This window comes from Sturnira hondurensis, unplaced genomic scaffold, assembly GCF_014824575.4.
Source record: "Sturnira hondurensis isolate 20B ecotype Veracruz unplaced genomic scaffold, ASM1482457v3 Scaffold0018728, whole genome shotgun sequence".
NCBI classification, from domain to species: domain Eukaryota; kingdom Metazoa; phylum Chordata; class Mammalia; order Chiroptera; family Phyllostomidae; genus Sturnira; species Sturnira hondurensis.
The window spans coordinates 7,406,191-7,418,507 of NW_028091359.1; the positions used below are offsets into that span (position 1 = coordinate 7,406,191).

General features: G+C 35.5%; 1 protein-coding gene across 5 annotated transcripts in view; it reads left to right on the forward strand.

The window, feature by feature from the left end:
• HELZ (helicase with zinc finger) overlaps nt 1-12,317 on the forward strand; it is a 154,331-nt gene that overhangs the window by 79,898 nt on the left and 62,116 nt on the right. For all 5 annotated transcript variants that reach the window (XM_037070179.1, XM_037070181.1, XM_037070180.1 and 2 more), the window contains 4 exons: nt 5,622-5,800; nt 9,074-9,192; nt 10,571-10,716; nt 11,927-12,074. In XM_037070179.1, the coding sequence (XP_036926074.1) occupies nt 5,622-5,800; nt 9,074-9,192; nt 10,571-10,716; nt 11,927-12,074 (592 nt within the window). The remainder of the gene's footprint in view (nt 1-5,621; nt 5,801-9,073; nt 9,193-10,570; nt 10,717-11,926; nt 12,075-12,317) is intronic.

Sequence of the window (12,317 nt, forward strand, 5' to 3'; positions counted from 1 at the left end):
TTTGACTGTGATCATGCAGGTAATTCCATCAAAGCTGCACATTAGAGAAACATGAAATATTGAAGTGATTTCTGCAACAAAATGTAATTGACTGGTACTTATAACTTTTTGCTATCACTTAAGACACAAAGTGTCCAAGAAAATTTTAGGTTAGTGTAGAAAGGTTCTTTCAGTGTATATGGATATAAAATGTACTTAAATACAGGATTGTGGGGGAATAAAATCCTTTTCTTCAGAAAACAATAAAGAATCATTAAGTGGTTGTTTATTATACCATTTGTTCTCATTGTTGTACAAATTAATGTTTAGTTTTGCCATTTTACAGACTAATATATCATGCCCTGTATTGTTTGAATACAATTATCATTTACAAATTAATTTCTAACCATACTTTTGAGTCGTAATTCACTAACTTTTTATTTGTTGAACCTAGGCATGGGAAAATGAGATTTTGTTACTTAGTTCTTTAATAATCATAACCAAAGACATTTCAATGATTTTTCATTTACATTAAAAAGAACAAGAGGCCCTGGCTGGGTGGCTCAATTGGTTGGAACTTCGTCCCATACACGAAAAGGTTGTGGGTTCTGTTCCCAGTCAGGGCACATACCTAGATGGTGGGTTTGGTCCCCCATCGGGGCACATACAGGAGGCAACCGATAAATGTCTGTCTGTCTGTCTCTCTCTCTCTCGCTCTCACTCTGTTTCCCTTCCTCTCTCTCTAAAATGAAGAAAACATATCCATAGGTAAGGATTAAAAAGGACAAAAGAGAGAAAAATAGCATGGCCTATGAACACAGGTTATTACATTATACTCTATTTTCACTCTGGAAAATTAGAGCAGAAGTAATTATTTTCAATATAAGCCAGTTGTGTTTAATAAGTAAACATTGCTTGTATACAATAAATATAGATGAAAATGGGATATTTGCCAGTGGATAAATTTATCAATAACTTGTTTGCTTCAGATTCTAATCTTTTTTAGCTAATAAGTGAAAATTGGATAACTAGTAGCATTTTTGCTATGTGCGTTCTTGTTTGAATGGAGATGCTTGGTAGAGGTGTGCGTGTGTGTTTGTTTGTGTTGTGTAGGAATCGTGTTACTTGGCTTGGAAACAGTGGAGGAGAGGCTTCTCGAATCTTGGTTGACTGAACAGAGGTCACTGGACGTGTGGGCAGTAGAGCTGTTGATAAACACTTAACTCCGTCATTTGACTAGCATTATGCTTAGCTTTCCCATGTAAAATTATGTTTTGGTGGTTTAATTCAACATGTTGTGCATCTAAATATGTAGACTGAGTTACGTCCAGTGGGGTTATATGTGGAGCTATATTGGCCCGAACTCGGAAACTTGCCCTCTAGCAGAAAAGCTCACCTCTCTACAAATCTCAAGAGCGGTTCAGTCACGATGGAAAAATATTTAAGTACATTTAAGTACAAATTTTATGTTATTTCATTTAGTAAATGGAATAAAATCAGAGATGGCTTGACTTACCCAAATATAGTCTTTGTGTGGCCCCACATGTCACAGTAGTTTTTCTCTTCAGGACAGATATTAACTTCTGAATATATTTCCTTTGAGGATTAATGCATTGAAATGTTAGGATTTATTAACAGCATCTATAATTACATTAACTCAGTTCAATTTATAATTTTTCTAATGGACAATAAACCTGAGAGGTACGGGAGATGGAATGGTGAAATTAGAATGGCTGAGCACTCTGGGGAGATTATCTTTACCTGAATCGTCCGAGGATGCAGGGGGAAGAGTGCAAGAAGGCACTAAATGCCTGCATATGACCTTGAGGTGTGGTGTCTGTGTGGAGTAGGACTGGTGAGGAGTTTGTCTTTTTCACAGTATAGTTTAGAGCAAGCCCTGGTAAATGTGATAAAGTATTGTAGTCATAAACGCTAAATAGTTAATGCAGTAAATATGTGTAAATATGCAATCTTGTGATTAAAATGCATAGAATTCTATTAGTTGCCAGGATTCAAGCTTAAAATATTTGGGGCGGAGGTTCTATAAACCATTTTATATTTCATTTAGTTTCAGTTCGTACTTGCTTAGAAGATTTTCAAGTAAAATAGAGAGGAAAGCACAGTTGCATTCTCTGTATGATCCCGAAGATCGGTGTATCTGGTTCTGGCAAAGTTACCCTTTAGTGGATAGATACTGGGGAGAAAGTGTGCATTTACTGCCTTTGGGCAAATAGAAGGCATTTCTTGTTTTACACAGATCTTTATAGAAACAAGTTTTCTTCTGGAATCAGGTCTTCCTGATTTTGTTGTACTTAAGTAACAACATTTTGGGGGGGGGTTATTACTTATGAATTCAATACATGAATAAAATTTCAGTGAATTAATATTTTATATTACTAGACATTCTCCTCTATTAAGTATCATTATACTTCATGTGGGATATGTGGGTGGTTTGTTTCTAGAAATAAGTAAGTTATTTACCTGATATCTGTCACATTTTATACTCTGAGCCTGTGACTGTCACTTGTCACTGTTAATTCTCCGATGTTGGAAAATGTTCTTGGATGTGTTTTAAGTGATCTTGTATAGACAGTGTCTACCTTAAGTGTTGCACAAAATAGAGTACTGAGAAAGTATTTAAATCTTTTTGCAGTCAGCACTAGAATATTATACTTTAAAGGAAATATAGGTAGGCCTAATGATTAAACATTATATTCTTACTAGCTTCAACATGAGGTAGCTTTCCAAGGTGATTAACAGAAAGTTAGTAGTGAGACTTAGAACTTTAATTTCTATTTTTTTCTTTGAGGGAGAAACAGTGCTCAGAGTTAGATTTAATGAATAATTTGAAAAATCACTTTTTCATGTTTACATGAACTGTTTATTTAAGGAATATAGAAAAGAATAAAGAAGAAAATAAAAATATTAATCTCATAAGCCGGAAATAAATACTACTAGCATTTTAGAGTTTAATTTCTAGTAGCTTATATGTTTAAATGGACATACTTTAATTAATATAAGTGGAATCATAATTTATAAGTGATTTTTTTCAGGTAGTTGATAAGTGGGATTTTTCATATATTTAAAACTAAATTCTGCTTTGCTGATCTTTGTTCATTTAAAAAATAAACACCCGCCTTGGCTGGTGTAGCTCAGTGGATTGAGCGCGGACCTGCGAACCACACGATCGTGGTTCGATTCCCAGTCAGGGCACATATCTGGGTTGCAGGCCAGTTCCCCGCAGGGGCCAGTTCCCAGCAGGGGCCAGTTCCCAGCAGGGGATGCATGAGAAGCAACCATACATTGATATTTCTCTTTTTCTCCTTCTCTTCCTCTCTAAAGATAAATAAATAAAATCTTTAAAAAAAATAAATAAACACCCAAAACATGTTTAAAATTTTTGCATCTTTTAGAAGTGATAGTGGTTGTTTTCACCAAGTTTACAGTTCTTCTTATCATAGTAATGTTTTAAAATTTATTTATTTACTTTTCTCTATTACAATTTATATTTAGGGATGTTTATTAAATACTTTTTCTTTTCTTAATTGCTTTGCTTAAAAGACAGCCAGTTTTAAGTGTTTCATGGAGAGCTGCAGCACATTTTACAAGATCATGAGATTAGTTTTTGTGCATTTTACATTTGTGCTACCTGTGAAATAGAGGTGACAAATATTAAGTAAAGAATTAGTATGCATCCAGGAGCTCAGAGGTAAGGTATTGATGGAGAGAGAAAAACATGAGTCATTAGGATATTGAAGCCAAGGGCCTGGATGAAATTGTCAGGGGAGAGAACAGAGCTGGAGAAGAGGAGAGAGCCACAGCTAAGACTTGAGGAGCCCTAACCTAGAGAGGGAGAAAGAAAGCAGGGGAGGATTTAATTAGGGAAGCTGAGGGAAGAGAGTGTTTCAGGGAGGGAGCAACTGCAGAACTGGATGTGCTAGTAAGTCAGGTAACTTGATGGGCCTGCAAAATGATTTAGTGACATGCAAGTGCATGTCCCTTAATTGGACCTCCACACTCTCCAGTTCTTTCCCATTTCGACTGCTCCTTTCTGGTCTCCTTTACTGTATCACTTTCCTTTTCCCAGGCTTTAAATGCTGGTGTGGTCCATCAGTCATTCTTCAACTGGTTTGTTTTAATATATACTTAGTCTCCAGGTGACCTCATCTAAGTCTCAAGGTTTAAGTATTCCAGTTGTGTATTTCTCATCCTGGGAGTTCTCCTGATCTCCAAACTTATATATACCCCTCCTTACCAGATATCTCTGTTTGGATGTATACTACTGAGTATGTCCAAAACTGAATTCTCAGTTCCTACCTCAGATCTGTTCCTTCCTTTAACCACCTTTGTAAACATCCTGATACTCATTTAGCTTCAGAGGCATGGAATCACCCTTGTTTTTGAATTCTGCATCTAGTTCATTAGCAAATTCTGTCAGTGTTACTCTCAAAATGTATAGTGAATCTGACGGTTTTCACATCTCCACTGTTACCACCCTTCTAAGCTACCATCTTTGTTTCCAGACCCATACAGCAACCCCCTACCTATCTCCCTGCTCCTGCCTTTGTTCAGTCAGCGGTGTATTGCAGCCGGCTGTACTGGCCTATCATGTGCATGTCTTCCCAAGTTCATGTTCAGTGACATCATTTTGGTAGCTTGAAATTGGCCATGGTAGTAGGTTTTAAACCACAGAAATCAGCAAACTATAAATCAGTCGCACCACAACCCCAGAGCTGGTTGTTCAACACATACCAGTATACCACTGTCCAAATCCTCCTTCCCTCAAACTGTGTGTTCTGTCCAGATAAACAAAGTGGTCTTCTAACAACATTGAGTCATGTCATATGACTGCCCTGTCATATGACTGCCCTGTCAGAGTTCTCTGCTGGCTTTCCATTAAAATCTAAATAAGTCTAAAGCCTTTATGGCAGCTTGCAGGCCTGCAGTTTGCCTCTGTGCTGGAGCATAATAGACACTCAATTGCTGTTTGTCATGTGAGTGGGTTAGAGATGGGTGTGTGGGGTGGCTGGAGAGGTGGAAAGGTTGTTTCTGTACCATCTTAGTAATCTATTGCATGAGGCCTATTAATATTTTTCTTTTGCAATTAATAGAGATTGTATTTCTTAGGATTTTGTGATTGTCCAAAATTTATATTGATTTTTAAATTTCTAAAACACTAGATAGAGGTTTATTTAAATATAGGTATAAAATATATTCTTAAGTGAAATGTGACAACTTTTTAATTTGTTTTAAGTATGCAAGTCTGTTTTAAGTTAGCATAGATAATTTAAATAGAATAAGTATATTTTTCTAAGAATTTTCTAGGAAAAAGCATCCCAAATGGGAATGCTTTGAACTTCAACTATAATGCTTATGAAATTGTGTATCACTGTATTGTTAAGTCCCATCTGAACACAAAAATTATTATATGCTTATTTGTCGTAGTGCATATGCTTTTTGTTTGAATCTTTTTTGGTAGGGGGAAGTCTGTTAAATTCTAATACAGTAGGGTGTTAATGGTTATCAGATTTGTCTGCTAATTTTCAGATATTATACTCTTAAATAATAATGTCAATATTTTGATAATCAGTGTTGGTAAGATCTAAATAAATATAAATAGGAAATATTGTCTTCTTTTATAGGGTATATTTCAGAAACCGCTGGGTAAAAACTGTTCACCCAGTTGTGCATCAGTACTGTTTGATCTCAAGCGCACATTCCACCTTTCAGATGCCACAGAAAGAAGATATTCTTAAGCACCGAGTCGTTGTTGTTACATTGAATACTTCCCAGTACCTCTGTCAGTTGGACCTTGAACCTGGTATGCTAACTCAAGACACAGATAGGGGGTCTCTTAATGCTTAGGGCTTGTGTGTTCAGTCTAGACCAGGGGTTGGCAAACTACAGCTTGAGGCCTGCTGCCTGTTTTCATAAATAAAATTTTACTGGATGCAACACAGCCATGCCCATTTATTTACCTGTTTATTACTTACAGATGCTTTTGTGCTACAGCAGCTTACTTGAATAGTTGCAGCAAGGATTGTGTGGCCTACGACACCTAAAATACCTATTGTATATATTGTTTGGTCCTTTAAAAAAATTCTCAACCCCACCCTGGCTGGTGTAGCTCAGTGGATTGAGCGTGGGCCTGCGAACCAGAGGATCGTGGTTCAATTCCCAGTCAGAGCACATGCCTGGGTTGCAGCCAGTTCCCAGCAGGGACTCACAAGAGGCAACCATACATGGATATTTCTCTCCTTCTCTCCTTCCCTTTCCCTCTATAGATAAATAAATAAAATCTTAAATAAATAAATAATATATACATTAAAAAAAATTCTCAACCCCTAGTTTAGACATTTTAGTAACTGCTATTCTTTTTATTCTCTAATTGATCAGATGGTATTTATTTACTATTGATCATCTAAAAATTCAAATTTGGACAGTGTTGGTGTTTTTTACAGTTTTCTCAAATTTTTGTTTTAAAATACTCTTGTGTTATATAGTGTTATATAAAAAAAACCATGATAGGTTTTTTAACATACTATTGAGATTATTATAAGATAGAAGCTATGTAAAATTAAACTAATATTATGCAAAGTGCAGATACAAGGTGACAAAAAATTCTGATAGATATGGCAGAACTTAACCATCAAAAAGTGGTATCACTTTGTTAGTTGCTTTGGAAGAATATTCACTTGCTACTGCCATATTATAATTGTTGACATTGTTCAACACTTTTTTGCTCTCTCCTTTTGGAATTGCTTTCAGAGCCAGTGACAAATTCTTTTGAATATCCTGGAAGGTAGAGACTTTCACCTGGGTACTCCTGGCGCCCGGCCCAGGGTGTAGGCACCTGGAGGCCCTTGATAAACCTCTCTCTATCTGAAATGGCTGAATGGTGGCCAAACTTTCTTTTTTGAGGGTAGATTTAATTTTAGAAAAGCTTCAAAATATTTCTGAGACATGTCTTTCTGGCAAACAGGATACGTAAGGGATTAAACTGAGCAATAACATTAGGGGTAAGAAGATGAAAAAAGAGAAAGACGTGCCTCTCAGTAATGAGACTTATTTTCTTGTGCATGCAGCTCATAGCTGGCTGGTGAGGGCAGTTACAAAAGCAGAGTTTCAAAAATGTTTTGAACAGTGACTGCGTCATTGGAATGAGTTTTATTACCTCCCAACTGACTTCTTTGAATGGAACAGCACTTATTTGAAATGTAAATTTTGGTATGTTTATTTAACAATTAGTCTCCTTACTTTATGATTTTACTCTGCATATTTGCCATATAGATTAAATACCCAAACCTCCGAAACAGCATGGTTTTGTGAGAAAGAGTAAAGAATGTCTTTGAAGAGCAAGGGTTCAGAAGAATATTTAATAGAAGTCGACTGTGCTTTGTTCTGGGTGTTTATATACTTTATTTCATTTCATTCTCATAGCAACTCTGTGGAGGGTTATTTTACAGACTCAAAAACCAAGGCTCAGGCTAAATCAGTTTGATTGATTCAAGTTACCTTTACTAGCTTAGGCAATAGGTATGATACTTTCATGATTTATCCCGTTCCCAATTCAAGCCTAGCTCTATTTAATTAAAATATTATCTAATGAAAACAGTAGATTGTTTTCATTAGCCTCAGCTTTTTCCAGTGTAATTCTGTGTTTATATAAGCATCTTTCTTTATTAGTCTTTGGAACAAAAAGCACAAATTCTCTCAACAGGGAGAAAAATGAATTGTGTCCATATCTTGCTTGGGCCACTGTGGGTAAATAGACAACAGTTACTAATATTTGTGCTGTCAACCATAGCTATTTGTTTAAATGGAGGATGTTGAGCATAATTACTGCCATTCAGTAAGATTTAGAAAGTTTGCCACCTATAAATAAGTTTCATTAGAAGGTTGTATGAACAAATTGTTTGGGACTTGTTGATATTTATAAAAATAGGGATGGAAATAGAGCTAGGTTCTTGGGCCAACTCATAGTAGGCTCATTAATTCAGAGAGTTTTATAAGTCACATTTTGTTGAGAAACTACTTTGTGTTCTTTGCTATGTTAGTAAAAACAGGCAGGGCCTTCCTACCTTGGTGAGTTAGCAGTAGGGACAGTTTTTTCATCTCCACATTGAGATAGCAAGGAGACTTTTGCCACTTTCCCCCCTTTAAAGGGCAAAGGGAACTTTCCTCTTTTCTGTACATTTCTGTACACAGATTTCTGTACCTCTGTATGAATGGCAGCAGCAACCAGGATGTAGGATGCTTCCTACTGTAGGTGTTTGCATCTGGGGGACTTTTGAGAAGGAACATTTTTTGATAGTAGGGTATTTTTTTTCCTCCAAGACTGGTCATTTTTTTCAGGGTAAGGTCTTAGACTAAAAAAAATTATATATATTTTTATGTATATACAGGATGGGGCAAAAGTAGGTTTACAGTTGTTTGTATAGAAAATAATACAATAATAAATAATAGTATAAGGATAAACTGTGCTTCATGTGTATCACATGTTAACCTATTTTTGTCTCTATATACGTGCACATACACTCCCAAAAATAAACCTAAATAACTAAAGTAGTAAATACACTGATAATAAATAATCTTGGATTTCAAAGTTGGATTATAAATTTCTCCTTTATATTAGATTTTGGATATTATTTTTTATTTTAATGTCTAATATGCATATTTGGGTTAAAATTACTTACAAACTACCATTGATTTATTTTTGGTGTTTCACCAAATACGTAGTGAAAGGACTCTGAGGGTCCTGTCAATGTTTAGTTGCCTTTCCTTTTTGGTGGAAAACCACTATCTGGTACTTTAAAAATATTTTTGAATATAGGAATTCAACTGTTAATCTTAGGGACTTTAAACCAGGTACCATTTATATATCCATTATTGGGTAAAGTAGTTATTCCTTTTAACCTCTGTCTAATGTTTAAATAATAATTTAAATTGATGATTGCCAATAAAAGTACTCACAACTCTTAAATTAGCATACTAAACTCTTTCCTTAGCAGAATTGAAAAAAAACCTCAACCCATTACTTCAACCTTTATTGTTGCTTTAATATGCTTTACTCTGTCTACACTGTAATTTGTAGGGTTTTTTACGCACATTCTGTTAGATGAAGCTGCCCAGGCTATGGAGTGTGAAACCATTATGCCTCTAGCATTAGCAACTAAAAACACTCGGATCGTCCTGGCTGGTGACCACATGCAGGTGAGTGCCCTCTGTGTCATCATATTGAGAGGAACTTTGAATTATATTTTGATTTGTGATATTCTGTTTTCGAAAATATCTTTTGAATTATGCCATGTGTTACAGTTCAAGCATTTTAAATATTTCTCTACTAATGGTGAAAAACACTGGCATTTTTGAAGGAAAATGACTGTCCCACTACTTTTTTCCCTTCTTTGGATAAGAGAGTGGAATTGGAGCTGGCTGGTGTGGCTCAGTGGGCTGAGTGCGGCCTGGGAACCAACGGGTCCTGTTTGATTCCCAGTCAGGGCACATGCCTGGGTTGTGGGCCAGGGCCCCAGTAGGGGGCGCTTGAGAGGCAACCACATATTGATGTTTCTCTCCCTCTCTTTTTCCCTCCCTTCCCTTCTGTCTAAAAATAAAATAAATAAATAAATATTAAAAAAGACAGAGTGGAATTGAATGAGTCTGTCAATGTTTGACAGCATTTTCGTGTTTGTTAATTTGAAGTTCAGTTCTCCATAGTATAGATATTTGATTCTTACTTTTCTTTATAAAGCAAATTTAAATTAAAATTTTTTAACAGTTCCCCAAGTTGTGTTCTAACATTTGTTTTCCTTCAAGGTAAAATTTTTGTTATCATAAGAAATAAAGTACTTAATTAAAAATACTGGTCAGAGTCTCAAAACAGTACTCAAGAGTCTCTGATTTTGTATATTTGCATACCTGTGCATGAAAGAGAAATATAATCTTTCTACTAAAATTTGTTTTATAAATCTCTTTTGCTATAGTTAAGATTAAACCTACATGGTATTGTAGCTGTCAAGATGTCCTGGAAAGAGTTGACTGTATAGAGAAATAAATTTTGTTTTTTGTTTCTTGGCAAAAAGTAGTTTAATTTTATTCTTTAACTATCAGAGGTATAATCAAGAATGGCTCCGTGTACTTCTTCATTATTAGAAAAAGAAGGTTATTTTTGCTAATTGTTAAAAAAATTTATTCATGAGCAAAATATCCTATCAGTTTACCATTTTAAGTAGTTGATCAATTTTAGTGAAGTAACTAGCTTACTGACTCCCTCTGATGCAATGGGTTGCATTCCTGAAATTGCTGAATAGTAGCTATTTATTATGTTGGAGGAGCCCTTTATTCACCTGTGTGTAGAAACTCGGCACTAGTGTTGGTAGAGGGAAATGAAAAGTTAGAAATTTTAGCCTAGTTCTTCATGGTAGTAAAATTGCTCATAGAAAATACTTTTGATTCTGCTTGTTCTGGCATTCAGCATGTTGAAGTTTTCAGTACATCAGAAGTTTCAGCATAGTGGATTTTTTAATGAGTAGGTTAAAAAATACTATTTGTATATTTAATTAAATTTTCTCTGTATGTTTGTCTCTTACAGCTAAGTCCTTTTGTTTACAGCGAGTTTGCCAGGGAAAGAAACCTTCATGTTTCATTACTGGATCGGCTCTATGAGCATTACCCTGCCGAGTTTCCGTGTAGGATCCTCCTCTGCGAGAACTACCGCTCCCACGAAGCGATCATCAAGTAGGTGTGAACTGCCCTCTGTCTCAATCTGCCTCTGGTCTGGTGGGAAAGGACTCGGAACGGCACTGTTACTAGGCCCACACTAGTCCCAGCAGAGTTATACAGAGTCTCTAGTGTTGCAAGTTATGTGTACTTGTATGTTTGTAAAAGACACCTTCAAAAGTCAGAGCTGTAATTTTTCACAGAATAAGGCAACTCTGGAAACTAAAACTTTAGGCTCCACTAGCTATGATATATTTTTCTATGACTGAATATGTAGTATATATGTGAAACTACCTGATGTAATAAACAAATATGTTGACAAATTAAATAACAGCTTGCTTACTGAACCTGTATTATACAAGAAAATCTGTTAGAAAAAGAAAGGAAGGAAAACCATGAACCTTAGTAATAAACTTTTTAAAGGATTCTATTAAATATAGTATGCATCCATAAAAGTAAAAAGTATCGTTCAGTGATACTTCGGTGAACAGTTATAAACTGGACAGACCAGGTAACTGGCCTCCAGAAGATCACCAGCACTCCGGAAAGCCCCTGCTGCCGCCCAAATCGTAAACTGGTTTAAAGTTTAGTATCATTGCATAGTGCTGTTTGTGTCAGTCATGTAAAAGCCATTTTTAGGTTTCTCAGAAAGCAATAGGATAGATGTAAAAATTTAGATTCAACTGTGGCTTTATTAATCTCTTAATGCGTGATTCCTCTTATATTGTTGCCAGTCATTTGCTGCATTTGGTGGTGAATCGAATACTAGACACTGTCTTTATCAGCAAAGAGTATTCATTTTATTGTTGAATGTCCTTCATTTGTGTGAATTGTTTCAGTAGCTGTATATCTTTGTTTGCATGTGTATGATGTCCATATAGAATAAAATGTATTAACTAAGAAAACATGTTAGCTAGAACATTTCCTCATAGAGCAAGATTCTCATCTGGTATTGAACTGTCATCATTTCTTCTTTTTCTTTCTGTAATCTGGCCTCGACCCTGCCTAAAATCAGTTGATTGAGCAGTGGTATATCAGGAGCCTACTCTGATGTTATTGATGTAGTTCTGGAGAAAAGCTTGGCCTCATTGGTATTAGATGCTTGGATTAAAGTTAATCATAGACATAAAACAACATTATTAGAATTGACCAATTTATTTTCTTATGGGTGAATTTAATTTTGATCAGAAATTACTCGTTATTTATTTGTTTTGGTCTTTTTCTGCAGTTACACCTCTGAGCTCTTCTATGAGGGCAAACTGATGGCCAGCGGAAAGCAGCCAGCACACAAGGATTTCTACCCACTAACTTTCTTTACAGCACGAGGGGAAGATGTGCAGGAAAAAAACAGCACAGCTTTTTATAATAATGCGGAGGTACCTTAGTTCTTTTGCAAATTGCTGATATTATGCAATCACATACTCTGGTCTTGAGCATTATTTAAAATTTTGGGTTGACATCTTATTGTGTATTGACTTCATTTACATGAAACTAGTATGTAAAGTTTATTTCTTATACGACTGATTTGTTAATATGAGTCTCCTGTGGGAAACAGAAACTTTGGTTTACATTTTGTCTTATGATAGAGTATAAAATACATGAGTTCATTGAAAAGAAAA